The following is a 27055-nucleotide window of genomic DNA, read 5'->3' on the forward strand; positions in this document are numbered from 1 at the left end:
GTCCTAACCAGCTGGCTATGTTGGGTCCCTTTTAATTCCAGGTATCTTCCCCCAAACTCATCCTCACACCTTCCGGTCTATCCTCCTGTTGTAACTACCCCCTCACCTTGCCCAATCAGTCCCTCCTGTTAACGTGCAACAAGGGTACTTTGCTCATCACTGCACCCCAGGGCCTGAGACCGTGCCTGGCACACAAGACATGGATATTCTTAAGGAATGTATGAATCCCAGCAGCCAGGTATTCAGGGGGAACACCCCCGTCAGCCCCAGTGGAACTGGCTCAGTGAAGTGCCAGAGAGGTCTCCTGGAATCCTGCCCCCACCCCGGGTCCCAAAGCACCCCCCCCCCCAGCTGAAAAACGGGACTCTGGGGAGCAGGTGGAGTAAGGTACTAACGCTTTTAATACAGTCTGATCAGATCAATGCACATCACTCTTGTGTTGACACAGCCCAGCTACACCACGTCCCTACCTGCTGGCTCCAGTGCCTTTCTGGCTTCCAACAGCACTAGATTCCTTATCTCCCTGACCAGACTGGCATTCTTTTAAATTCTGCATAAAACTATTTCTTCCATAGACTTCAAACAATCAACTAGCCAAGTTAATTATGGTACATCTAAACAAAGTTGAATACTAACCCTAACGTGTGACTGCGGTTTACAAAGAGCTCTGTATCACCTGTGATAGCTTTCAGTAGCAATTCACTACAACTGGTCCTAAAAAATAATAACAATAATAATAATAATTAGAGAATTCAAACCCAACAGCAAGTTGAATGGTTAAGATCATGTGAGAACTGGAATTTGGGGTGGGGTGTCCTCAATAGCTGAGCTTGTCCTAGCAGCAAAATGTTGGCCACCAAGCAGGGCTCAGGAGGGTCTGGGCCCTCAAGGCCAAGGGCTGAGCTCAGAGGGGCTCTTAGAGGATGCTCACCCCATGGTCCGTGGGATGCTGCAGGCTTCCGGCTTCCTTAAAAGCAGCTGGGCATCAAGGTGTAAATGGGTGGAGACCCTACTGTGGTTTCTTTTGGAGGATATGGGAAAGGGGAATGAGGAGTCAGAGAAGAAGGCAGAGACCAAAACCGCCGAGGTCCCAGGATACCATGGGGTTTGTGTTTGGGACTGGGGTCGCTAAGAACTGAGCACCAGGAATTCCAGCTTCCACCTCTTAAGAGAAAGCGGGAAGCGGGACTGGTGTTGCCATGGAGGCACGTGTAGTGTTGTCCACCCTCGTCCCATACCAGATCTTGCAGACATTTCTGCCGAGTATCAGATGAGAATCTATTTCTAAAGGCCACTGGGGGAATGGGCGGTAGAGAGGGAATGGGGCTGGGGCCGGGGGGGTGGGTAAAAACGAAGAAAAATCTCTCAGCTACAGAACTCAAAGACATCGCTTCCCTCCGCATTCACAGCATTTCTCAGCCGGCCCCGATGGCGGTCTCCATGGGGACGCAGCGCCTGCCTCACTTCCCTTCCGGCCCCATGGGCTGCTGGTCAACCTCAGGATCTACCAGGGACGACGCAAACGCCGACTGAACGATCTGGAACCCGAAGGACTCGAGGAGAGACATGTTCTGCTGTGGAGAGAAAGGCGACCCGAGGGCAGGGCCCAGGTCCCCCAGAGGGCCCCCGAGCGCTCGGACGTGCGCCTTCTGGATGTGTTTGTTCAAGTAGGATTTGGAGCGGAAGAAGCTCCCACATTCGGGGCACGGGTACTTCTTCTCCCCGTCGGACTCCATCTTGTTTTTGGGGACCGCCATGTCACAGGAGAAAGAGCCGTTGGCGCTCTGCTTCTCTGGCGTCTTCAGGTCGCTGGCATCTGAGAGGTCACCGTAGGAGTCGGAACTCTCAATCGGATCCTGATGTGAGCATTTCTGGCCTTCTACAGAAACAAAAAGGAACAAAAAAAAACAAAACACAGAGGAGAGAATGAGGCCAGGTTCTGGAGGTGCCCCCTCCTGGAGGGGTCATGAGGGGCCAGCTCACAGGCCTGTGGGGGCAGCCGATGGCCGGCCACTGCCCTGGCAGAACCCACGGAGGTTCAGCTGGTCAGTCTGGGAGCCTGGAGGGCCTACAGGGGGTGACACAGCAGGGCCCGGGGGCCACCAGCCTCCCTCGCCGTGGACTCTTCATGCAGGTGTACGTGTACCGCTCACCATCATCTCGGCCTACTTCAGGAAGGGGGGTATGGAGAGGAGACCTCAACTGCCTCTGCCTAGAACAGCTCCTAGGTGCCTCTTGCATGCTTCTGCTTGTGAAAACAGCTATTCTGATGACCCCAACCAGGCCCATCAGTGGCCTCATCTCCTGGCACCGGACAAGCTGTACCAGACCAAGGTAGGCAGAATCAGCCGTGAAGCCCCTGACCCAGGAAGGCTCCACTGGCGGCTCAGACAGAAGTCAGTCCTTGTCCTTTTCCAAACACAAGCCCTACCATTACTGCCTTCCTCCTGCCAAAACCCATCCAGGGCCATGCAGCCAAAGAACAGAGATTAAGAGCAACTCTGAACAACTCGTCAGCTGGGTGTCCCCACCCAGGGCCCAGGACAAGCTGGGCTGAGACAACCCTCATGACTGTGCCTTGCGCAGCCCACACTGGAGTCCTCTGCCACCCAGCAGCCTCCTGCCTGGGTCCAGCCAGCCATGCCGGGAAGGGAGGTCTGTGATGGGAGCATGGAGCATGCCATCTCTGCCGTCTCCACCATCTGCCGACCCCTGGCCTCACCCCCGCGGCAGCAACAACAACAAGACACACCAGAGAACAACCCGAATCAGCAAGTGAAGGTGGGCCTGGGGAGGACTCTGCAAACCAACTCCGAGTCAGAGGCGGTCAGGTAGCTCATGTATTGCCATGCATCTCACAAACGCAGCCAGAGGCTCCTAAGATCGGGCAGCTCACAGCAACCAACCAGCCCTGCGGCAGGGGAAGCCAGCCACTGGCTTCCACCGCTCGCGGGGTCCAAGGAGAAGAAAGCATCGAGCAGCAGCTGCACACTGTCCTACAGGGTGACAGGCAGCGGACAGCCCCGAGGGACGCGTCATGCAGGACTCCTCTTCTTGCCCTGGGCCTGGGGCGTCCCTGCAGGGCTCCTGACGCTGGGGGCTGGCCAGGAGGAAGGAAGAAAGGCTGGGGAAGAGGAGGCAGGGGCTAGATCTCAGCAGTGCCCGGAAGCCTCGCTCTCTGCCCTACTGGAGTGAGACACCCACTGTGACTGGCCCTGGAGGCCACTGCCACTCAGATCTCCGAGCCTCCTCAAGGCGGCCAGAAAGCTGACAGCTTTCCCTCCCCACGCCCGGCCCAGCGCCCCCACAACACAGTCTGCGCAGAGAAGCAAAGTGCAGAGCAAGGGGTCGCTTGCCTTTGTTGCCATAGGTCCTGGCGCAGTGGAACGCTGCTCCCCCATTCGGGATGGGCTCCTGGTGCCTGGAGACCTGGGGAAGGGGAACACCGTGGTGGGTTTTAACATGGACCTTTAAGTAGGAGGCAGAGGAGAAACCTAAACAAGACAAAAGGAGATGAGATCCCGCGGCCAGCAAGAGGTACCTCTCTGCTTCCCCCACGCCTCTCCTCTGGCCGTTCTGGCTAGCATCCCAGGTCAGCTGCACCTAGAAGGGACCCTCTCCTGGGCTCAAACACCACTGCAACCACAGGAGCCACGTGGCCCAGGATGGAGGGTGGCCCTGTCCACGAATCGGCTTCTCCGAACAGCCCACTCTGCACAGCTGTGGTGAGAGGCCCAGGCCAGCCACCTGGCTCCTGCTAGCCAGAGGCCAAAGGCCAAAGGCCTCGGGCTAGTAACAGGTGGTCTGAGTGGGTGTTCCACAGCCCCAGGTCGGCCGCAGGACCACTCAGGAATGTGGTCAGACAAGCACACTGCCCGCCTAGCCCTTGTGAAACCAGGTAGAGGAAAGGCAACTCCCCAAGCAGTGCCTCCAGGGTCTCCCTTCTTCCACCTGTTTGGATGTGCTCTGTGTTGCTAACTTTGTCGCCTTCAGAATAACTGGGTTTAGTGACTATTTGGACCTTTTGAAGAATAGCAGCAAAGATAGGAAGTTAAGCGTTGTGGCACATTCCTCACTCCTGGTGGTCTTTTTCGTTCACTTTGGAACACGTCCACCAGGTTCACTTAGAGAAAAAGAAGCAAGGGTGATCTCGGTCTTTACTTTGGGGTAGCAGCAGGCCAGCCATCCTGGAGCTGCTCCAGCCCCAACACCCTGGTTGCTTCAGTTTGAGCCATGAGATCTCAGGCTGGGAAAAGCAGATCTTGGGGCAGCTTCCATAGCAGCCATGGAGTCCACGGATGAGGGAAGCGGAGGCCAGTACAAGGATTTTGATGCCCTGGGTGTCCCGGGGCGGGAGTGCGCCACTGAACCCCTCCACCGTCAAGGAAGAGAAAGTGCCTTTAGCAGGAACCACGTGCAGTGCCAGTGCCCTAATCCACTCCAGATGGAGTTCATGCGGTCTCAGGTCCTCTCGCTCCCCCCTCGAAATGACACAGGGTGACAGTGAGATCCACTGTCCCAGGGCCGGAGGCAGGAAAGCAGCGCGCAGTGTCTGCACGTGCCTTGCTTTAAGAAGCTGGAGTCAGCGTGGCGTTTGGAAGGCCGCTGGAGCTGTAATAAAGGTTTGCCCTTTTAGCAAGCACTGACGGGGGGGGGAGGCGGCCAGGGCCCAGCACACTGCACATACTGCTCTGCAGAATGCCCCGGCACCCTGTGTGTTGGGAATCACTGTACCCGTTTTATAGATGAAGGAACAAACATGAAGCTTTAGTGACTTCAGTCACGTGTGCAGCTACTGGGCAGCAGGGCCTGGACTCCAACCCCAGGACCCAGGTGCCACCAAAACTTGGCCCTTTACGCACGGTGAGGACTCTTCCATTGCATCTATGTCTTGGCCCTGGGCCCTGGAAACATCCCCTGGATTTCATTATCATCAACTCATGTATTCCTCTGTCATGTAACTGGCGGGCTAGGAAGGCAGCTGCTGGCAGACAGAGGGCTGGCCCGTGGGAAACGTATTTCACAGACACTCCCCTGATGGCAGCAGCCGGGACTCTGGAGGGAAGTGTGGGATCAGGCCGACTTCCCTTCCTTTCCCAGCGCAGCTAGCACCACATGCCAGTGTCCTGCCCTGCCCGCTACAGTGAGCTGTCCTGTGCTGTGACCAAAGTGGTCTGCCTGGAGCTGACTGGGGGGCACAGAGAGGCCTAAGAGGACCCCGCATAAACAATCCTAAGAGGGAGGCTACCTTCAGGAACTTAGTGGACGAGGTGAACGGGAAAAAGGCTCTCAGCACTGCTCCTTTGGGGTGGGGCTGTAAGACCCCAAATACCAAGGAGAACCAGGGATGCTGGCCCTTGGCAACCAGCACGGATAGCGGAACTTTCTGATAAAACAATGATGCCACTTTAGAAAGGATTTTTTTCTTTCATGTTTAACCTCTTGTGGAGTCTAAAGTAGTGTGAAGCCCTCCCCATGGCGTGCCAACGCAGGTCCACTGCAAGCAGAGGAGGCAGGAGGGAGGGGAGAACACCAGGAATTACTGTATTTACTCCTTGAGGGGAGTGCTATGCCAATGGAAAACATAGAAGATGCTTAATAAAAACTTGCCACGTTTTCCTGCAAAACAGTCTGAGGAACACGTGGCTGGGCGCTCTCGACCGTGCCCAGCTGCAGGACGTACCATCTATAGCAGAACGACTTGGCAGGATGGCAGGAGCGGATCCACAGCTGCCACTTAAAGCTCGTATCTAAACACAGAGCAACTCAGCAGCCAAGTGTCGGGATGAAACAGATGCTGAGCTTCAGAGCAGGACACGTCTTTGAAGCCAGACGCATTCAGCCGGAATTCTAAACCTCCCCGCCATTCACCACCGATTACCACGGGCCAAACAGGCAGCGTGACCCAGGCATCCATGTGTCGGGGTTGCTGAGCACACACGTGACTGCCGCCACGCGTGATAAGCTGCCTCCCTCTCCCTCCGCAGACAAAGGCCCTTGCCCCTCACTTGTGTTTTCCTGCCTGGGGCACCTGCAGTTGGCGTTCCAGGAGCCGATTCTCCTCGGGAAGGTTTCCCATCCGTGCAGGGATCAGGATCTGCTTTCTCCTGGTCCAAACCTCCAGCCCTGCTGGGTGTGTGTCAGCCCGGGGCGGGGGTGGGGGGGGAGTGTCACAGGCTGCCTGTGTCCCCCCACTCACACACTCAACTCTGACTGGGGAGAGACCTTCCCCTACCTTTTCAGCTCTGATGTTTGAGCCCCACTGCTTCTGTCAGAGGCAGATTTCCAATAAGCTGTCCCTCTTCCCCATTCCAGGGCACATGTGCATATGTAAGGCCCTGCTACGGAATCTAAAACCGGGGGCTGGCGTTGTGGTGTAGCAGGTGAAGCTGCCGCCTGTGGTGCCAGCACCCCATATGGGTGCCAGTTCACGTCCTGGCACGTCTTGGTTGCTCTTCTTCCAAGCCAGCTCCCTGCTAATGCACCGGGAAAACTGGGGAGGAATGGCCCAAGTGCTTGGGCTCCTTCACCCACGTGGGAGACGTGGATGAAGCTCCTGGCTCCTGGCTTTGGCCTGGCCCAGCCCTAGCTGTTGCAGCCATCTGGGGAGTGTACCAGCAGATAGAAGACCTCTCTCTTTCTCTCCCCTCCTCTCTCTGTAACTTTGACTTTCAAAAAAATAAATTAATTTTAAAAAACCTATCAGGATTGAAGGATTTCAGAGGCACCTATAGGTTCACCCAATCTAAATATTTTCTGTCGTTGGTAAGATTTACTTATCTGAAAGTCAGAGTTACAGAGAGAGATCTTCCATCCGCTGGTTCACTCGCCAGATGGCCGCCAACAGACGGGGCTGGGCCAGGCCCAAGACAGGAGCCAGAAGGTTCTTCCCGGTCTCCCACGTGAGGGCAGGGGCCCAAGCACTTGGGCCGTCCTCTGTTGCCTTTCCCACACCATGAGCAGAGAACTGGATTGGAAGTGGCGCACCCGGGACTCAAACCCGTGCCCATATGAGACGCCAGCATCACAGTGGTGGCTTTACCAGCTACGCCGCAACGCCAGTCCCACTCTCTGCAGATGGCTGACATTCAGTATTTGCTTGAAACCTTGCACGGATAAGAACACCCATTTATTCACACAATTCCCCCTGTGTTCAGCAGGGCAGACGATGACACAGAGCCTCGGCATTCTGACGCCGAGGCCTCAACGTCTTAGGCACCCTGAAAAAACCTTAATTCTGTTCCGAGAAAACTGCCTTCGCCTGCGTCCTCCTCGCCCCTCTGCCCTGCCTGCTTTGGTCTCTTCTGTTTGTGCCTCAGAGCCGAGTCCAGAGGCGAACCCGCTCCTGCTCCTCTCAGGAAGACAGCACTTGTCTTCCTTCTGAGCCCCCAGCACGGGCTGGTTGCCCACAGCTTTCTTTGGTCTTCTTGGAGGAGTGGGACCCCCTGCTTGGACTCTGGTGTTCAGCCTGTGATTTGGACTGCCTCAGCTTTTCTGAGAAGAGGCAGGCTTTGGTTTTACGCTTCCGGATCCCCCCGCCCCCGTCTCCCGTCCCACAGCCTGTGGCTCAAGTCCTCTCTATCAGCCCTCAGCTGAGAGGGAATCCTGCCGTGGGGGTGGCTGGCTTCATCCCGTCAGTGGTCTCCTAACTGGATCCCTGAACGCCAACACTGAAAACTTGACCTGGTGGCACGGTCACGGCCGAGCTGGCGTCAGCTGGGGGTGCTGTCAGGAAGCCAGGTCAGGGGGAAGCGAGGCTAGAAGCCAGCTTTTTCTAGGGCTGAGGCACTGCTGCTCGAGATGGTCCTGCTAACTCCCCCTGCACCAAAGCCCACCCACTGCTTGCCACCCGGCGGAGCTCTGAGTGGCCACAACACGGGACATGGGACACGTGGCTTAACCCGTTCTATTCATCACCTTGCCATTTTCACGGATTTCCTGGCGGAACAAACATTGACATCCAGTGGCCTTCAAGCTGAAACCCAGGTGTGCGATCCTAGAGAGACCCGGGGCCAGAACGCCAAGGACTCTGAGCGCCTCAGCAGTGTCCCTCCGCCGGGGACATGGAGACCGCACAGGCACCCAAGAATTCCAGCCACGCTCTGCAAGGGTGTTATGCCTGGTCCGAACAGGAGTGCCAGAGATGGGTTCCTTCCTAATGTTGGTACAGATTGCAAGGATGCCACCCCCGAAGTGTGCAGCGCCTCACGGTTCCAAGAATTCCCCCACCGTGTCTCTGGGGATCTTTGTGACAACCTTGTGAGATGGGAAAGGGGGATGGAGAAATGGAGACTTAGAAAAGGAAGAGCTCAGAGTCACAGAGAGACTAAACCCTGGGTCTCCTGACCCACTGGGCCATACCCGAGATTTCCAGAAGCACCGGGCCAAGAGGGCCCCAGCAGATAAGGAAACGCGGCAGTGTCCCCGGCTGGCCAAAGCAAGCGCGGCGTGCACAAGCGTCCTCGCCCCCGGCCACACAGCTGCCCCGACCTCCTTCCGCACAGACACAACACGAGCCTCCTTCCCTGGTGCTGCGTTCGCAAAACAACACACCTCCAACACTTCCAACAGCCAGCCAGGCCCGGCCGAACGTCGGTGACAGGCCTGGCGTTCATCCAACGCGTCACCACTGCCACAGCTAAGACAACCGGCCAGGCTGACCTCGCCCTCAGGCACACTGCCTCGCTCCGAGCACCGTCCACTTCCTCTCTCACAAGGCCGCCATCCACCTGAGTTCCAACTGTGCTAAGCAGTGCCTGTCCCTTGTTCATCTCCAGGCCTGACCTCCTTCCTCGGCTGAACTTCATGCGCCAGTGAATCAGCCAGCAAAAGCTGCCAAGCAGGTCCCCTCGACCCCCACGCCGGGAGCGACTGAGCCCCTCACCAACCGCGGAGCTCAGAGGTGTCTGCAGAACACGCGCATCCTGCCACCTGGGCAACAGGTGTGTTACGGGACCAAGCGCGGGAACAGCCTCTCCTCGTGTTGCCGCCTGCGGGTCTCCTGGGACCTCCTATTCCGGGCACCTCAAGCTCCTCGGGAAGGCAGGGCTGACAAACAGCTGGCTGCACTCAGTGGGAAGACGGGGCCGTGCGATGAGTGGAGGCTGAGGCAGGGCGGTCGGACTCCCCGGGCCTCCCATGCAAGCCCAGGCCCGTCCTCTGCGGGCGGATTACCTCGGTTACAGATACTGCAGAAGCTGCCGGGCCCCTCGCTGTGCTTCTTCAGGTGGTCTGCCATGTAGGCCGCCCGCAGGTACTTCCCACACACCTGGCAGGGCACCTTGTCCTCGTGGCAGGCCAGGTGGGAGCGCAGACGGTCTCGGGTGGCGAAAGAAGCATTGCAGGTCTGAGGGCAGAAAGGAAAACAGGGTGAGGCGAAAGTCGGCAGCACCCCGCGCCGACCCCCCACCAAGGGCACCGCGTTCCTGGCCACCGCGTGCACCACCCGCGTAAAGGCCACGTGAGTGTGGCTCAGTCTGCTCCTACATCTGAGTTGGAATGACTGGCTCTAGGTGGCTACCAAAGACATGTCCAGGACACAGCAAGCTTAGTTCTGTGCTCCTATATGAAACAAAGAGCCAGATGTTAATTCATCCGGGAACGTCAGGAACCGGCTTGAGGTGCACCGGCTTCCAGTGAATCTACAGATGGGTTGTTGGCATGTACATGAGTCTCCCTGTTCTCCATCCCTGGGCTTCCTCTAGTTGCTTCATCCCGCTAACTCGGTTTATTCGTTTCATTCAAAAGCGACATTGGTCTTGACCACGCAAAGCAGAAAGGAAAGATGACAGAAGAAAGCAGCGAGAGAGCGCTTCTTTGTATTTTTGCGAGTTTGAATCTAAGTATTCCACACGACGACAGGTCGATGCTGCTCATGTGAGAATTCAGAGAGCAAGGGCCAGAGGCTCCGAGAGCAGCTGTGAGATGTGAGGCTGGGGAACTGCTGGCACTAAGCGGGATGACGGCACCACCCCGCGTGGCCCGTCAGCGGCTCTTCTCAGGCAGTCAGATGACTCGGGGAGGGAGGCCCCAGGTGCCCAGGTGTTTCCTGTCACCTGAGGACCTGACTGTATCTCTCAACATCTCCGCTGGGGCTGGCAAAGGCCCCCAGCCTGGGGGACACAGAATGTTGGGAAAGCCCTGAGACGTGTTGAACCTGGCATCTCTCGAGCTGTTTTTGACCAGTCTAGTCAACTTTGACGCATTGCTTTTCTCTCTCTGCGCATGTGAATGCGTTTTTGCTGTTTTCAGAACATAAGAGAAAGCAACGTTCACCTTGAAGCGTGTTGCGATGAAGCGGGACCCCCCCCACCCCGAAACGTGCCGCGCGGAGCTGCCCTGCGCCCCTGCGACCTCACAGAGCAGATCCCGAGAACGTCTGCCTGCTGTCGCCCACCTGCCATCTCCCAGCCGTCTCCTGACTTCACAGCCACAGCGAGGATCACACGCACGCAAGCGGTGGAGGTAGGAGGTGGAGGTAGGCCAGCCACTGCCGGCCGCGCCCACCCCAGATACCCAGGCGTTAGCACGGGCCTTGCTGTTCCCACTCACTGTCCTCTGAAGTAAACACTACAGTGCCGAACAGAGCCACTTACGCTATGGCAACGCCGCTTCTGTTCTCAATGTGCGGTTTATTTCCCTGCCAAACGACGAAGCTCACTTTAGAAAGTGAACTGGCCCAGAGCACAACAGACTCAGCTACCAGGGAGAGCCACACCCAAACACACAGGCCCCCCCTGCCGCGGCCAGTACGGCCAAGTCTTCTACCCATCTCCCCGCTTTCTGGAGGTATTCTCAGCTTTCCCAATTTACAGCTAGGCAAACGGAGGCCCTGACGGGACACAGGAGGCTGCCCTGAGCCTGGGCTCTTTCCAGATCCAGGTGCTGACTGTGGAACACCGTGTACTTGTTAGCCAGGACTCCCCCGTCAGGCAGCAAGATTTGTACAGGGAAAATCCACCAGCTGGGGGATTCCTAAAGCTCACAGATACATGGTCTCACGGCCAAGGGGTGGGGGCTGTTGGGCAGACCCCCAGGACCCAAGAGAGGCCACAGGAGGAACACTCAGAATCTGCCCCCACAGCCCAGCAGCCTGTAAACTACAGCAAGGGCTGAGGGAGGGGGGTATACCTGCCGGCTGATCCCGGAGCAAGAGCTGGCCTGCCGGGCAGCGACCCGCGGACCACCCCTCCAGTGGGGAGAGGGAGCGTCCCCTAAGCTGCAGAAAAGGAAGCAACTTGGCCCCCGCGCGTTCAGGATCCGGTCTCCCGAGGCGGCCCAGCAGAGTCCCCAGGGGGCTGTGTAAGGGGCACCTGTTCCCCGTGCCAGCCTCCTTTTGGGATCTGCCCTCTGGAGGCTTGGCCCGTCACACTTTGCTACGTGGAGATGACAGCCAGCCAGCCCCCCGAGGATCCCCGAGCGGATTACCCATTTGGGGATTAGCTAAGCAAAACGAAAATCCCAGACCAGGCAGGTCTCCCTGCCCCGCCCTCCGCGGATCACCACCCCAGGAATGAAAGCTGACTTCAGCCTGAGCAAAAGTAATCAGGACTGGAAACCTGTCGCTGGGGGGGGGGGCCACAAACACAACCAGCTCCTTCGCTGTGCTGCAAAGCCCGGCTGTGGGGATTATTAAGTTCCCCGTGCCAGGAGTGGCCCGCAGTGGCCGGCGGCCCCCAGACTTTCTGGGGAAACTGTGTTGGAGTCTCGGCCTACCAGAGATTCAGACGGCACAGAGCGGGAAAGAGCCTGGCCCCGCGCCCGATGAGAGAGGGAAGGGCCCCGAGGGAAAGCCCGATCTCAGAGAAGGGGACACCCAGAACCCCCAGGCTGGGGCCACACGGGAGAAACGCACTTGGAGAAAACAGAGGGGGAGCCAGCAGCAGGACCCCCTGGCTGCCCACGGTGCTCAGAACGGCTGCCCTGCCTGCAGAGGGTCTGCTGCCCGAGCCTGGGTCATCCTCACTCAGCACTGCACCCAGGCACCCTCCCCCCCACACTTCCTGCAGCTTTTCCTTCCAAGGCTTGAGCAACTTGGGAACGAGGCCCAGAGGGCACCAAGGACACGAGTCCACACCCCCACCCTCAGGCCTTTGAAGTCAGGCAGCCTCCTCCCACAGCCCTGGAGAAGAAAATGGACAGGGTGTGCAAGTCCAGCCCCAGGAGTCGGGCTGGCCCCCTGCTTCTTAAGCCTTTGCACACCTCAACTCTTTGTCTAACAGCCCCAGAGAGGGAGGGCCCCGGGAGAGGCCTCCGGCCCCTTGGGCTCAGGCTGAGCCCCACGTGAGACCATGTCCCGGCCCACGGAGCTGGTAAATCCAGACGTGTCCAGGGCCCGTGCAGGGCACTCAAGCCAAGCCCCAGGTCTCTGCCAAGCCTGATGCTTCCTTCCCCCACACTCGGGGAGGCCTCTGCACCCCAGTTGTGGCACCCGTCTCGGGAAGCAGCCCCTCTGGAGCGGCTGCGAGGATGGCTCGTGCCCAGCCAGCCAGGGGCCCAAGGAACCCACTTCCAGAGCTCGCCACCATCTGGCCAACCCCAGATGCTTTCCGCACGCCACACCATGCCAGACAGCCACCCTGCTGTGGAACCCAGCCCAGCACACCTGGCTGGCCCACCTGAGCGCCGGCACGCCTTCACCCGCCGGGCCCGTTAGGAGGGTGTTCCGGCTACAGGCCAGAGAGTCTGTGAGAGTGTGGGGAAGGGCAGAACAGGAGTGGGCTCGGACACTGGGGACAATGTCAGTGTTATGACACAGACCAAGGACAAAACACACAAAGCCTCAAATGTTAGAATGAAAACTTTTATCATCACTCCTGTTCTCCCCGCAGAGCCTGTGGGGACTAAGGGGCACACCAGTGGGATCCGAGGAGGGGGTCTACAACTGTTTTACCAGCCCCCAAAGCCCAGTACAAAGCTACCGGGTAGGTTAGTTCCTGAGCGCACCTGCTAACAATAAAAACTTGCAAATCACCGGAGTGTAACTCACTAGGCAGAAAGGACAGCAAGACCTGTTCTGAGCGGGAAAGGGAGCGGGCAGCACGGGCTGACCCCAGCTGGGGCTGCGCCAGGGAGCTCTCTGGAGGCAAAGTCACACGCAGAGCGGGGGAAGGGTGGCCAGGCCCCACTCCAGACACCCCACGCTTTATGGGGAGTCATGCGAGGGAAGGCGAGCACACAGGCTGGTGGCTTAGCTCCAGGAAAGCACCAACCTAGCAGATCACCCAGGCAAGGACAGGCGTCCCGGGGGTACGGTCTGTTAAGAGGTGCAGTGGCAGAGGGAGGCAGAGAGCCTAGAAAGACACTTGGAGGCTTTGGGGGGTGGGACCTAGACAGAGCTTCTTGGTCCTTCCATCCCGGGGCCCTGCGCTGGGGGAGACCCCAAGGCACCCAAGGAGGACCTGGGCATGGTGGGCAGGAACCACCCTAACGGCTGGCCTCTCCCAAAAGCAGGGGTCTCAGGCCACGCCCCAGTCCCGTTCCCTGCCACCAGAAACCCTCTCCAAGGAGACCCAGACTAGCCTACAGGCCACTGAGCAAAGGCCCTGTTGCCCTCTGGGGCGGTCCAGCCCTGCCTCAGATATCCCGGCGGGGCTGGGCAGAAGAGGGCGTTGCTGGAGTGTGCTGGGCCCAGGTTTTCAAGGGCTGGGAATGACTTTTTTAGAGAAAGGGGAAAGGCGGTGTCAGGAACCGAATGGGACGACCTCCACAAAGCTGGCTGGGCAAAGTCCCATGCTGGCAGGTCGCTAGGAAGAGGTTCCAGGGGCGGCAGGCCGCTGCTGCTCCCAACCCACACCTGGAAAAAGGGCAGAGAGTGCAGGTTACCCTCCCAGGCCACCGGGCGCGCCCCCACTGCCCTCTGGGCTCCGCCTAGCCTGCCCGGACTGCTCAGCAACTACCTGGGAGGGTCACAACGAGCCCTGTGATGAGAGAATCAGATAGAGGCAGCGGGGCAAGCCAGAGCCCAGCAGGCCCTCCCTGGAGGCCACCTGGCCCGGAGTCTGTGAACAGCGTCCAAGCCCGACCCCTGGGGCTCCAGCACATACAGGCTCGCCCCAACCCTCCCCTCCTGCCGTCAACAGGGTCAGGAGAAGCAGGCGTTGCCCTACCAGAAGCGGTAGTGAGCGCCCCACAACCCTGTCTTGGCCTCAGCTGGCAAGAACCTGGCACGAAAGAAGGGAAAGATTGAGAAGAGAGAAGCCTGTTTCCCATCGATCGCCAAAAGGAATGCCCAGTAGCCAGGGGAGGAAACTTAAATTTCTGGGTGGCCGGCAAGGTACCCGGATACTGCTCAAGCAGGCAGACCAAGGCTGAGAACCTGCTGCCACGCACAGTGCTCGTGCGAAGAGGACACGGCCTTGCACGTCGTGGCTCAGCAGCACGCCTGTGCCTGGAGATGACAACCCCCACTCCCCACCTCCTGCGGCCCCTGCTGCCTCGTGCCCTGAGCTGAGCTGAGGTGCTCCACCTTGGGTCAGACAGGGGAAACGCGGTGGGCTGGACGACCAAACCCTGCACTCCCTACAGACTGCTGGGAAGCGGCAGCCAGGCCCGGAGGGGTGCCAGGCCCCCAAGGACGGCATCTGTGGCCACGTGGCCCACCATCCAAGGGGCGGGCAGACGCCAGGAGAGGAAAGCCAAGCAACAGAGCACAGACGAAGAGAGGGTGGGAACCCCGACCAAGCAACCAGGAAGGAGGGGATGTCAGCCTGGGGGGAGCGGGGCCGGGGGTGAAGAACAAAGGAGAGCCGAGGGAGGGTGGAGGGGCCGAGTGGGGAGGTGTGCGAAGCGGTGGTCAGCCGGGCTGGGCGCCGGCACACGCGGCAGCTCGCTCACGGCCGCGGCTGTGACAACAGCATCATTCTCCTTCAGCCCATCTCTGCCCTGGCCCGGCCCCTACCTGACACTTGTGAGGCCGCTCAGAGGTGTGCACCTGCTTGATATGTCCATTCAAGTGGTCAGGCCTGGAAAAGACAGAACCAAGAAGGACTTTAGAACAAGACAGTGAAAGATGGGGCCCAAACTTGCCCAGACACCCCCACCGCCACCTTTCTCTCTTTTCTCCTTCTCTCTCCCCCAACCCCCGCATGACAAAGACAAAGTCACCACCCGGCTTTGGCTGCACAGGCCCAGGCCCCTGGGCTCCCGGTTTTCTCTGGAGGCGGAAGGGAAGGGATTGTCTGTGATCTTGCCTGCCCACCCCCTCCATACCCTGCAGCAGAAACTCAAAAGATTTCTGGGACCGGAGGCAGTGGCTTTAGAAAGAGACAGGGCTGCCTTGCTACAGCCTTTCCGGGAGGGGTGTGTGTGTGTGTGTGTGTGACTCATTGTCCAGACTAAAGCCCCTTAGAAACTCAGCGCTCCCCTCCCCCAGCCTCTCCCGCCATGGCAGCCAATGAATGCCGCCCGGATGGAATTCAGTCCCCAGAGGCCAGCGATGGAGCCTCGCGTCCCCCAGCTGGGCTGGTAAGCCAGATGCCCGCCAGAGCAGGTGGGCAGGGGTTGCCTGACCGGTAGGACTGGTTCCTGGTCGGGGGCCCCTCTGAGGCAGTTCTCCATCCCTAGGTTCATACACACAGGTGCCTGGTGTTCAAGTTAAAACCAGCCTTTTACTCTGAACATACCCGGAGAAAAAAAAACACCTCAGCCCCTGGACTAATCTTCTAGAAAGTCAATCTCCCCCACCCCCTCCTCTCAGATCGCCACGGGGGATCTGTGGGCGCACTTAGCCACCAGGTAGGAACACATCAAAGGCTTCTGTGCGGAGAAGCGCTCCGGGCCCCGCGTTCCCAGGGTCATGTGAGGGGCAAAGCCCGAGGCGACTGATCCTGGGTCACCCAAGCTCCGTGCTGGGGGGCCTGGCGCCTCCGGAGTGCAGGGAGTCCCACAGGCACTTGTTCCAGCCCCTCCCTCGGCAGCCATTCAAGCGGGGAAAGTCGCAGGAGGAGCCCAGCCTCCCGCCCCCAGAGGGGGCCCCACGCCTGGTGCCGGAAACACAAAGGGAGCCCGGGGAGAAGAATGGCCGAGGCCTGGTGGCTCCGGCCTGAGGAATCCGGCCCCTTGCCACAGGCCCCAAGGAGCAGAAACAGCCAGGGGCACACCGGGAGCCAGAGAACTTCCCCCAGGGACGAGAAGGCCGCTCTGAGCCACACCACCTCCCAAACCAGGAAACTGGAAACACCACCCCAAAACCTGCCACGGTTTCCCTAAGGCCAGCCGAGCCCGACACACAGACCCACGTCCAGACCCTAGCAAGCAGCCGGGGCCTGGCAGGGGCGGGGGAGGGCGCCGTCCTCACCTGGAGAAGCCTTTCCCACAGCTCTGGCAGATGTAGGGCTTGCCCACGGACCCGTCGTGGGACCGCACGTGGTAGGACATGCGGTCTTTCCTCTTGAACCGAAGCCCACACACAGGGCAGGAGTAGGGCTTCTCCCCGGAGTGGGAGAGCTTGTGCCGGTTGAGATGGTACACGTCGCGGAAGATCTTGCCGCAGATATCACAGGCCACCTGCTTCCTGGTCCGGCTCCTCTTGCGGGGGCCATCAGGGTCCTCAGAGATGGGCAGCCCATTCTCGCCCAGCCTCGGAGGAGGGAGGTCGATGTAGCCCAGCTGGAGGCTGGTGACCCCGTGCTGCGCCTCGTGCTGCCGGAGCCGGTTGGCATCGGTGAACACCTTCCCGCACAGGCCACATGGGAGGATGCCCGCCTCCCTCAGGCCCCCTGGGGACCCGAACATGGAGTCCAGCAGGTTGGCCTTCCTTGGGCGGCCCCGGCCTCGCTTGCCAGTCAGGGGAGGGGCACTGGATGCCACATTGGGGAATGGGGAAGTCAGCAGCTGGGGGGACAGGGGTCCAGCCACCATGGGCAAGCGGTCCACCCCAGGGAGCACAGGCAGGGAGGCCTGGCCCGCGATGGCCGCGCCAGCCGCCCGCGCCGCCTCCTCCTCGGGCTGCATGCTGCCTGCGATGCCATTGCTGTTGGCCGCCAAGGCTGCCCCATTGGTCATGTCCAAAGGGAAGCCCAAGTCCGAGGTCCCAGGGGGACGGAAGAGCATGATGTCGGCGCGGGCGGGGGGCACGAGGATCTGCACGTTGGACTGTTTGATGACTTCCTGGCAGATCTCAATGACCGACCTCATCAGCAGGAACTTGGCGGCGGTCATCAGCTCGGGGAAGCTCTCCAGGCGCACCACGATGCGGGACGTGTAAGCGAAGTCCAGGATGTCCCCGAACACCTTGGAGCTGATGGTGTGCATCTCCAGCTCCCGGCTGCCCCCGGCTCCGCCGCCAGGGGCTGCCGCCGCGCCCCCCACGTCGGCGGGACCCCCGTCCGCAGCTCCACCGTCGCCCAGCTGGGCGCTGAACACCGACTCGAAGTACTCGCTGCAGGCGGCCAGCACGGCGCGGTGCGCCGGGAAGCTCTCGTCGCCCACCCGCAGGAGCACGTCGCAGAAGCGCCCGCCGTTCTTCCGCTGCTGGTTTAAGTTGTGCAGCATCTCCGTGCTGTGCCTGCTCACCTGGTAGGTGTAGCAGCCCGACGGGCCGCAGGAAGCGTCGTTCACCCGCTCCATGGCCGCCGCCCCCTCCCCACTAGCCGGGCCGCGGCACCTGTCCGCCCCCCCTCCCTTCCCCTAGCAGCCAGAAGCGGGGCGCGGCGGACGCGGCTACACTCCCTACACGTGCCGGCTCGGGGCTCTGTAGTCTAGCAGGTGCGCCCCAGCGCACACGCCCCCTGCCCGGAGCGGACCGTCTAGACTGCGAGGTGTACCACTCCCCACATAGCCGCCCCCACTCCCGCCGGATCGCGCGCTTCTCGCTTCTCCGCCCGCCGGCCTTCCCTTCTCGGTCTACCTTCCGGGGGGTGGGGGTGGGGGGGACGCGGGCGAAGAGGTGCGCCCCTCCAGCAAACGCGGCTGCCACCTCCCCTCCCGCCCGCCAGGCGGCGCCGGCGCGCAGCCAACGGGGGCGCGCGCACTCGGGGCGGAGGAGGACGCCGAGGAGGAGGGGGTGGGGAGGAGGAGGAGGAGGGGTCCGCCGCGCAGGCGCGCGCGCGGACGCGCGCGCTCCGCGGCTTTTCCCGGGCCCGCTGGGGGCGCGCGCTGCGTCCCCTGCAAAGCGCGAGCCGGGGCGGGGGCGCCGGAGCGGCGGAAACAAAAGGCGAAGGCGGCGGCGGCTGGGAGCGCACAGGGGCGGTGGCGCGGGCCCGGTCCCGGAGCCTAGCGGCGGCGGCGGCTGAGGCGAGCAGGCGGCGGCGGCAGCAGGGCGGGCCCTTCCCCGGGCCAGGCGCAGGCGGCGGCGGAGCGGCGGCGAGGCGGCCCCGGGCTCCGTGTGTTCGGAGCGGAGGAAAGATGGCAGCGGCTGCACTTCCTCTTGCACTTTCACCCCTGGGGGGAGGAGAAGGAGGGGGCGATACCAACAACACCCCCCCCTCTCGCTTGCAGGAAAAAAAAAAAAAAAAGAAACGGCGAGCTCGGCGTGGGGGCCCGCGGCGCCCCCTGCCCTGCACGTGCGCGCCCGGATCCCTATCTCGGGCCGCCCGGCGCCGCAAACTTTCCACTTTCTTTGTGCCGAGCGGCCCCCCCCTCACCCAGCCGAGGATGCACGTCCCCCCTTCCCTATTTATACACCCCCCCCGCGGCTCCGCTCCCCCCCGCTTCCTGCCCCCCCTCCCCATTCCCCAGCTCCGCCAATGCTAGCGCAGCCCAAGCCCCCGTCCGGCCCCCGCCTCCCCACCCCGCCCGCGGGGCCGGGGGCTGCAGTCTCGGCCCCCCCGGGCCAATGCAAACGCAGCGCCGAGCCAGCAAACCAGCTCGCACTGCCCCTCCCCTCCCTGCCGAGAGTGGCGGCGAGCGGGCGGGGTTGGGGGGAGAACCGAAGGGTGCAGATCCGGGCCCCCCCAGCCGGCGATGCGCACCCGCAGGTCGGGCGGGCGGCAGCCACCCTTCGGAACCCCAATTTGGTGCGCGAGATCCACCACCCCCCCCGCCAGAAGTCGCCTGCAATCGCCTCCCCGCTTCCAAGCCGGGCGAGGGGCCTGGGGTCCTGGCCGGAGGTGGTGGTGGGGGGCGCCAGGCCGGACCTCCAGCGCTGCAGGCTGCACCCCGCGCACTGGACCGACCTGAATGGGCTGCGCGCCCGGGAGAACTGGGGAGCTGAGCCCAGCGTCTAGCCTCTCCCCGAAACCACCGCGCTCCGAGCTTTGTGCCCCCAGGGAGCCTGAAGGCGACAACATGAGGGCGATGGGGCAGAAGCAGGGATCCCCGCGCGCCCCAGCAGCCCCCAGGGGAGTGGGGGTGCCGGGGAGAGCCTTCGGGTTGCCCCAAGCCCCGGGCATCCTCAGCCCGCCGTTCCTCCGGCCACGGACCCCCGCCGCCAGGCCCGGGCGCTTTGTCCCCGGCCCGCCCGGGGATGCTACGGCGGGCGCGAGGGTTGGTAAAGGTTCATTCGCCTGGCCGGGAAGCCCTGGAGGCCGCCGCCGCCGCCGCCGAGCCGAGTGGCTCGGAGCCCGGAGCTGCAGGCGGTGCGAGTGCGGCCGGGAAGTTCCCACAGTCGCAAAGAGGGAGCGAAGTACGCGTTCCAAACTTTCCACGGTTCCAAACTGAGCGCTTCCATTAAAAGAAGCGGGGTGTGTGTGTGTGTGTACGCGCGCGCGCGCGGAGGGGGAGGGGAACGCGTTCTGGGTATTAGCATGCAAATGAACGGGCCCGGTTTCCAGCTCCGCGCGGGATTCCCACCGCCGCGCGCCCGGCCACGCGCGCCCTCCGGCCTCCGGATGTGGCGTCGCGGCCAGACCCGAGTTCGAATCCGAGACCTCCGCGCCTGGGTCGTGTGTGCTTCCCCCGGGCCTCAGTGGAGCCGGGTACATTTCCTAACCTGGACACCTGGAGCCGCGGCTCTGGTCCCCGCACGTGATGAGGGAGGGACTCCACGACCAGGGTGCGGCAGAACCTCCTTATGGGCGCACTCCCCGCCCCCGCCCCACTAAGGCGCAGTTGGTGCCAAACTGCCGTCGGGAAAGACAAATGGGGCAAGTTCCCCGAACCCGGGGGCCGGGAGGTGTGCGCTCCGAACCGAACCGGGGGACGGTGAGTGATGGCGCAGGGCCACACAGGTGGTGGAGGAGCTGGGATTCCCGCCCTTTGGCCTCATTGCCCCTTCCTCACCTGTGGTTCCACGGGAACCAGGAGCAATTCGCCCTCAGTCTGTCATGCTCAGGGGCCTGGGGCCGTGACGGGCTTCCTTCCAGAGGGCCGGGTTTCACAGAAGGCTGGTAGCAGGATCTTCATCCACGGTGCCCCCAGGAGCACAGCGCCCCTGTGCATTTTTGCACATAGGAAAACCCGAGGCTCCAGGAGCCCACCTTGGGAGAGTGACCAGAAGCAGGTCCAGGCCACAGTTCCAATGCCAGCGCTTCGCTTTTACTCCTGCGTGTAACCTCGGCGGTGTCCCTGCTGCAGGGCAGGAGGGACAGGTCTGTGCCGATCGATCTCTCCACTCCATCCACAACCCTGCCTCCCTGGAATCCACTCCCGTCTTGCCCACCTCCTGACTCCCGGGAATCCACTCCCGTAGCTACTGAGGCTTGGAGGTGTGTGTTTGCAGGAGGCATGCCTTTGTTATTATTTATTTATTTAAAAGGCAGAGGGACAGAGCCACAGGCAGCGATCTCTTTATCTGTTGGCTGGCTCCCCCCAAAATGCCTGCAAACGCTGGGTCTGGGCCAAGCCAGGAACTCAGTCTCCCACGCAGGAGGCCGGAACCCAGCTCCTGGAGCGATCATCTGCCGCCTCCCAGGGCTTGCTTCAGCAGGGAGCTGGAGCCAGGAGCTTGGGCTCCATGCCCAGGCCTGAGATGTAGCCATCCCAGGCAGTGTCTCGACCACCGCATCAAATGCCCACCCTAAACCACGTCCTCGCATGTGTGTGTGTGTGTGTGTGTGTGTGTGTGTGAATCGATGTGAAGTTCACATCCCGTGAAAGTCACCACTGTGAGGTGCGTAATTTGTCAGCACTCCCCACATTCCCAAATCTTGGGCACCAGCGTCCCTCAAGTCCCATCACTCCCAAGGAGAACTCAGTACCCACGAAGAAGGCACTGCTCAGCCCCATGTCCCTCCAGTCCCTGGCAACCACCAACTGCACGCTGTCGCTACGCATTCGCCCACCCGGGAGATTTTGTGTAAGCAGGGATTATAGAATACGGGACCCTTGGGGTCTGGCTGCGTGCTCTTAGCGTCCTGTTGTGGCCCGGGGCCGGACTGCATTCCTTTTATGGCTGAATCGTATTGCCTTGTATGGACATCCCCACCTCCATGCACTCCTCCATTAAGGGCCTTTCGGCTGTTACAAACAGTGCTGACGGATCGTTTGCGCCCAGGTAGTCACCTGAGTACCTGTGTCCCTTTCTCTTGGACATTTAGCTCTGTGTGTTTTTTAACTTCCTGAGGAACCACCAAGCTCTCTTTCGCATTAGCAACTGCCCCATTTTACATTCCTACCCCGACGCATCCTTTTATGAGTAATTTTAGAACTGATCCCACCCCCTACCCCGCATCTTATGAATGAGCACCCCTGGGCGCAGAGAGGTAAAGTAACTTGTCCGAGGTCACGAGTAAAAGCAGACTTTCTGGAGCCCCTGGCCTTCCAACACTCAGGGCTCCCCCCTCCGCCCTTCAGGCCACCTCGCCTGAGCATCCGTGGATTCGTCCCACAGACCTGTCTAGCGGACACCAGCGTGAACCGTGGGGATCCAACTCTTCCCCGTTCAGCATCTGTTCACAGGGCCCATGGCCGTGTCCCCAGTTTCCAGGCCACACCTTGCAAAGCTGCAGAGCCCACAATCCCTGAGCCTCCTGCTGCTGGCCTGTCGGGCCTTCTTTTGTTGCCATGGAAACCACGCACCTCCGTCTTGGCTGCGCACCAGCTGGGCAGCGGATCGGAGAGGATCCTTGTCTCCCAGGCTAAAGCAGAGCTGTCAAGGTCATTCGTTCAGTCCCTGGCTTGGGATTTGTTGAGCACCTACTAAGCACCAGCCTTGCTTGAATCGAATTGAATTCTTAGATGCTAGGGATACAGCAAGGGACAAGCCAGACCACAGACCCTGCCTGCGAGGAGGCCACAGCCTAGAGGAGGAGCCGGACAGAAATCAAGGAAGCAAATACGGTTTCTGCCTCCCCTCCCCCCCCCAGTTTAAATTCTCCCATCTCTCCAGGTCCTGCTCAAACCCATTTCCCCCGGACCATCCTCTTGAAGAACCCAGATCCCAGCGCTAACTCCCCTCAGCTCTCACGGGGCGTTCTGTTGCCTGACTGCAAAAGCGATACAGGCATTGCAGGAACTATAGAAAATGCAGGAAAGCACAAAGAAGAAAAATAGAATGATGATGTGTGATTCTACCACCAAGAGGTAAGAACTGCCAACCATGCTTTCTGGTCTCCCCTTTCTACAGATATATACTGTTTCTTTTCTTTTCTTTTGTAAAGATTTATTTGAAAAGCAGAATTACAGAGAGAGAGAGAGAGAGATCAATCTTCCATCCATTTGTTCACTCCCCAGTTGGCCACAACAGCTGGGGCTGGATCTGGCTGAAGCCAGGAGACTGGAACTCTAGCTGGGTTTCCCACAGGGGGCCAAGTACTCTGGCCATTTTTGCTGCTTTCCCAGGCGCATTAGCAGGGCGCGCAATCAGAAGTGGAACAGCCGGGACTCCAACCTGTGCCTGTATGGGATTACACCGCAACACTGGCCCCTATTATTTCATTTTTAAGAAAACATAAGCGCTGTGGCTCACTTGGTTAATCCTCCACCTGTGGCGCTGGCATCCCATATGGGCACCGGGTTCTAGTCCCGGCTGCCCCTCTTCCAGTCCAGCTCTCTGCTGTGGCCCGGGAGGGCAGTGGAAGATGGCCCAAGTGCTTGGGCCCTGCACCCGCATGGGAGACCAGGAAGAAGCACCTGGCTCCTGGCTTTGGACCGGCACAGCACCGGCTGTGGCAGCCATTTGGGGGGTGAACCAGTGGAAGGAAGACCTTTCTCTCTGTCTCTCTCTCTCACTGTCTGTAACTCTACCTGTCAAGTAAATAAATAAAAATCTTAAAAAAAAAGAAAACAACTGAGTCATAGTTTTAAAGTTTTAAATTGATTCTAATGTATTTGAAAGGCAGAGGGACAGACAAACACCAAGGGAGGTCTCCTATCCACTGGTGCACTGCCCAAGTGCTTGCAACAGCTGGCACAGGCCAGTCATTCCACCTGGGTCTCCCACATGGGTGGCAAGGACCTAAGTACTGCTACCCCTTAGGTGTGTATTGGCAGGAAGCTGAGCAGGGACTCAGAGTCAAGCATGCTGATCTGGGATGCATGTGTCCCAAATGACATTTTTTTAGGATGTATTTATTTATTTGAAAGGCAGAGTTACAGAGAGACAGAGAGACAATCTTCCATCTGATGGGTCACTTCCCAATAGGCCACAACGGCCAGAGCTGAGTCCATCTGAAGCCAGGGGCCAGGAGCTTCTTCCGGTTCTGCCACGCGGGTGCAGGGGCCCAAGGAGTTGGACCATCTTCTACTGCTTTCCCAGGCCATAGCAGAGAGCTGGATAGGAAGTGGAGCAGCCGGGTCTCGCACTGGCACCCACATGAGATGCCAGCACTGTAGGTGGTGGCTTTACCTGGTACGCCACAGCATCGGCCCCCCAAATGACATCTTAACCGCTGCGCCGAACACCCACCGTGGGTCCCTTTTTTCTTTTTTTCCTCTCCCAGTGAGTCGCTTGAGTTCCAGGTAATAAAGAATTTGGAGTAGAACAACCAAAGAGCAGACTCTGGCAGCTAAGGTAAGAACGGCTGAATGAAAACCAATAAGGAGACAGTAAAGCCACAGTACGACTGTTTTCCTTTTGTTTGTAAATATGCATTCATGTATTTGAAAAGGCAGAGTGAGGCAGAGTGGGAGAGCTCACCCCTCTGCTGGCTCACTCCCAGCCTGAAACCAGGAGTCTGGAGCTCCTTCTGGGTCTCCCACGGCGGTGGTAGGAATCCAAGCTCCTGGGCTGTTACCTGCTGCCTCCTGGGCGCATTCGCAGAACTGGAACCCAGGCACTCCAGTATGGAACACAAGCACCCCAAGCAGCAGCTCAGCCCTCCCCCATCCCCCGCCACAAAACTTGATTCATAAATGTACGGCAAATTCCAGGAGAATACTGCGGTCTAGCTGTGGGTGGCAAGAGAGGTCACGCCAGGGAACCGGACGCTTACATAGGCATGGAATCAAGGGTCACCAAGTCTTGGGGCACAGGGACAGCTTAGATTTTGCCAGACTTCTTTTTTTTTTAATATTTCATTTATTTGTAATGCAGAGTCACAGAGAGAGAGAAAGAGAGAGAGAAGGAGAGAGAGAAATCTTCCATCTGCTGGTTCACTCCCCAAAGGGCTGCAGTGGCCACAGCTGCGCAGCCACCGTTTCACAGATGAGGAACGGGAGGAGTGACAGGTGGGGAAGGGAAAGGGAGGCCCACTATGTGCTGCAGGTGCCCTCCCCTCGCTCCTGGGACCTCCCCCACACGCTCCTCCTTGAGGATCTGAGGCTGTTGGGGGAGGGGAGAGAGGGCGGCTCTAACATCGAGGTACCCATTTCTGCCAATGGGAAAGCACCTGCCCGCCGGGGCTCTGCTCAGGGGCGGGCTGCGGTTGGCTCCCAGCTGCTGAGTGGCAGTTAGACTGTGCGGTCCCTGAGGCATCCATGGCCACCGCACGCAAGAACCCAGCTCAGCTTTGGAGCCAGACAGACCCAAGTTCAAGTTCCAGCCCTTGGAGCTTTGGAGGGGGCGCCAGGAGTTCGCTGAGTCCCCAGAGGCCTCCTCTGAGGGCAGAATCTTTGTCCTGTGTTCACGGGGGAGGCTCCTGGTTGCTACCAGCCTGCGCCAGTAAGAGGAGGGGTGGGCATGGGAGAGGGCTCCTCGCTGGCCACCGCAGCCAGGCCCTGTCCTTGACCACTGGGTTTCCTTTGTGCCCTGGGAGAATGTGCACCTCATCCACTCCCTCCCCCTGGAGGCCCAGCCCCTGGAGCCTAGTCAGGGGTTCCTGTCTCCTGCCCCCTCCCCGCCTATCTCAGCCCCTCGGTGGTGCTGCGGTCTCAGCAGCCTGGCAGGGTTATCGGCAGCCTGTTTCCTGTCTCTGTGTTGCCAGCAGCAGGGCCCTCAGCTCGCTTTCAGTTCATCAGGAAGAAAACCCTCCCCGGGCAATTCTTTAGCACTGCGGACAGTGTATGAGTTTCTGTTGTTCTTGAGCATTTGAAAGTGGGATGGGCAGGGTGCAGTGGCGTGACGGGGGCAGGAGTCGGGGTGTTGTAGGCTTAGAATGAAATTAATCAGGCCCGTGAGCTGGAAGGCCGTGCCTCCACCACGCCCCTGTGTGACCGCTCGCCCTGACCTGGCCACACCTGTGTGCCCACAGGCCAGTCAGGCTAATTCACCCCCCACCCCCACCCCCGGAAGTGGATTAAAATCTGGGACACTGTGTGCTTGTTCTTTTCTTTTGGCTTCTTGGCCTTTTGCCAGTGTGGGCCCCTCCAGGGTGCGTGGCCTTTGGGCCACCTGCCCCATGCTTGGTAGGAATGCAGATTTCTCTCTCTCCTTTTAGATAAGGCTTTCACTCCCCTATGCGTTTCTCTCACTGAATAAAAGCTTAAAACATATCATGCAGGGCCGGCGCTATGGCACAGCAGGTAAAGCCGCTGCCTACATCGCCGGCATCCCACATGGGCGCTGGTTCGAGTCCTGGCTGCTCCACTTCTGATGCAGCTCTCTGCTGTGGCCTGGGAAAGCAGTAGAAGATGGCCCAAGTCCTTGGGCCCCTGCACCCGCGTGGGAGACCCAGAAGAGACTCCTGGCTCCTGGTTTTAGATCGGTGCAGCTCTGGCCATTGTGTCCAACTGGGGAGTGAACCAGTGGATAGAAGGCCTCTCTCTTTCTCTGTATAAATAAATAAATAAATAAAGCTAAACCTATAAAACGTATCATGCTGCCTTGTTCATTTATGCCGGTATTCAGAATTCTTCTCTGAATATTAGGCAAGAACCCACACAGGCTGATTAATATTGGGAATTTATCAATAAGCACACAGTGATATCAAATGGTACCCCATATTCCGATTTCTTATGGCGACCCAGATGAGACTTTTGGGGGACGCTTAGGGGGGCCGTATTCTGATTTCAGTGGGAGATGAGAAGCCAGGCACACGTGTGGGTGCATACACACACAAGCACACACGCACACATGTGTGCACACATGTATGCACGCACACGCACGTGAAAGGCAAGTGGCCAACTGAAGAAAATTGTACTCTACAGTGAAAGAGTTAACATCCTTAATATAAAAAAGCATTTTTTTTTTTTTGACAGGCAGAGTGGAAGTGAGAGAGAGAGAGACAGAGAGAAAGGTCTTCCTTTGCCGTTGGTTCACCCTCCAATGGCCGCCATGGCCGGCGCACCGCGCTGATCCGATGGCAGGAGCCAGGAGCCAGGTGCTTCTCCTGGTCTCCCATGGGGTGCAGGGCCCAAGCACTTGGGTCATCCTCCACTGCACTCCCTGGCCACAGCAGAGAGCTGGCCTGGAAGAAGGCAACCGGGACAGAATCCGGCGCCCCGACCGGGACTAGAACCCGGTGTGCCGGTGCCGCAAGATGGAGGATTAGCCTAGTGAGCCACGGCGCCGGCCTATAAAAAAGCATTTTTGAAGATCTTTTTTGAAAAAGAAACACCCCATTAAAAGTAGGATGACCAGGGCCTGCTCTGTGGCACAGCATTTTAAGCTGTCCCTGAGAGAGCAACATCCCATACGAGCCGACAACTCCAAGTAAAGTGAACTCTGGCCACCAATGTGGAAGTCCTGGATTGAGTTTCTGGCTCCTGGCCTAAGCCCCAGGCCCAGGACCCCTGTGGGAGTGAACCAAATGGGGGCTTGCTCTCTCTCAAATAAAATAAGTATTAAATAACTATTAGTTTCACAGGTTGCAGGCTGGGTGGCTGGGTGTGTGTCGATGCTGATTAGGTAACCCGTTCT

At 59.6% G+C, this 27055-nt stretch overlaps 1 protein-coding gene and 1 long non-coding RNA gene across 5 annotated transcripts; one reads left to right on the forward strand and one right to left on the reverse strand.

Annotated features, from left to right (window-relative positions):
- Positions 1–383: 383 nt before the first annotated feature.
- On the reverse strand, positions 384–17574 carry PATZ1 (POZ/BTB and AT hook containing zinc finger 1). Of its 4 annotated transcripts, none has more exons than XM_051826466.3 (5): positions 16298–17574; positions 14900–14963; positions 9175–9346; positions 3357–3429; positions 384–1879 (listed from the first exon to the last, which is right to left on the reverse strand). In XM_051826466.3, the coding sequence occupies exons 1-5, from the start codon at positions 17566–17568 to the stop codon at positions 1846–1848; spliced, it is 1614 nt and encodes a 537-aa protein (XP_051682426.1). In that variant the 5' UTR covers positions 17569–17574; the 3' UTR covers positions 384–1845. The 4 variants fall into 4 exon arrangements, with proteins under 4 accessions (XP_051682426.1, XP_051682425.1, NP_001164822.1 ...); NM_001171351.1 differs by having other exon boundaries at positions 1461–1879; positions 3357–3494; positions 16298–17568; XM_051826465.3 differs by lacking the exon at positions 3357–3429.
- A 6183-nt stretch (positions 17575–23757) lies between these two features.
- LOC149119876 (uncharacterized) lies at positions 23758–26007 on the forward strand. Its single transcript, XR_016227351.1, has 2 exons — positions 23758–23830; positions 25698–26007. It is a non-coding gene; the product is annotated as an uncharacterized LOC149119876 (long non-coding RNA).
- The last annotated feature ends 1048 nt before the right edge of the window (positions 26008–27055 follow it).

This window comes from Oryctolagus cuniculus, chromosome 21, assembly GCF_051225735.1.
Source record: "Oryctolagus cuniculus isolate XC-2025 breed Fujian yellow rabbit chromosome 21, ASM5122573v1, whole genome shotgun sequence".
NCBI classification, from domain to species: Eukaryota; Metazoa; Chordata; class Mammalia; order Lagomorpha; family Leporidae; genus Oryctolagus; species Oryctolagus cuniculus.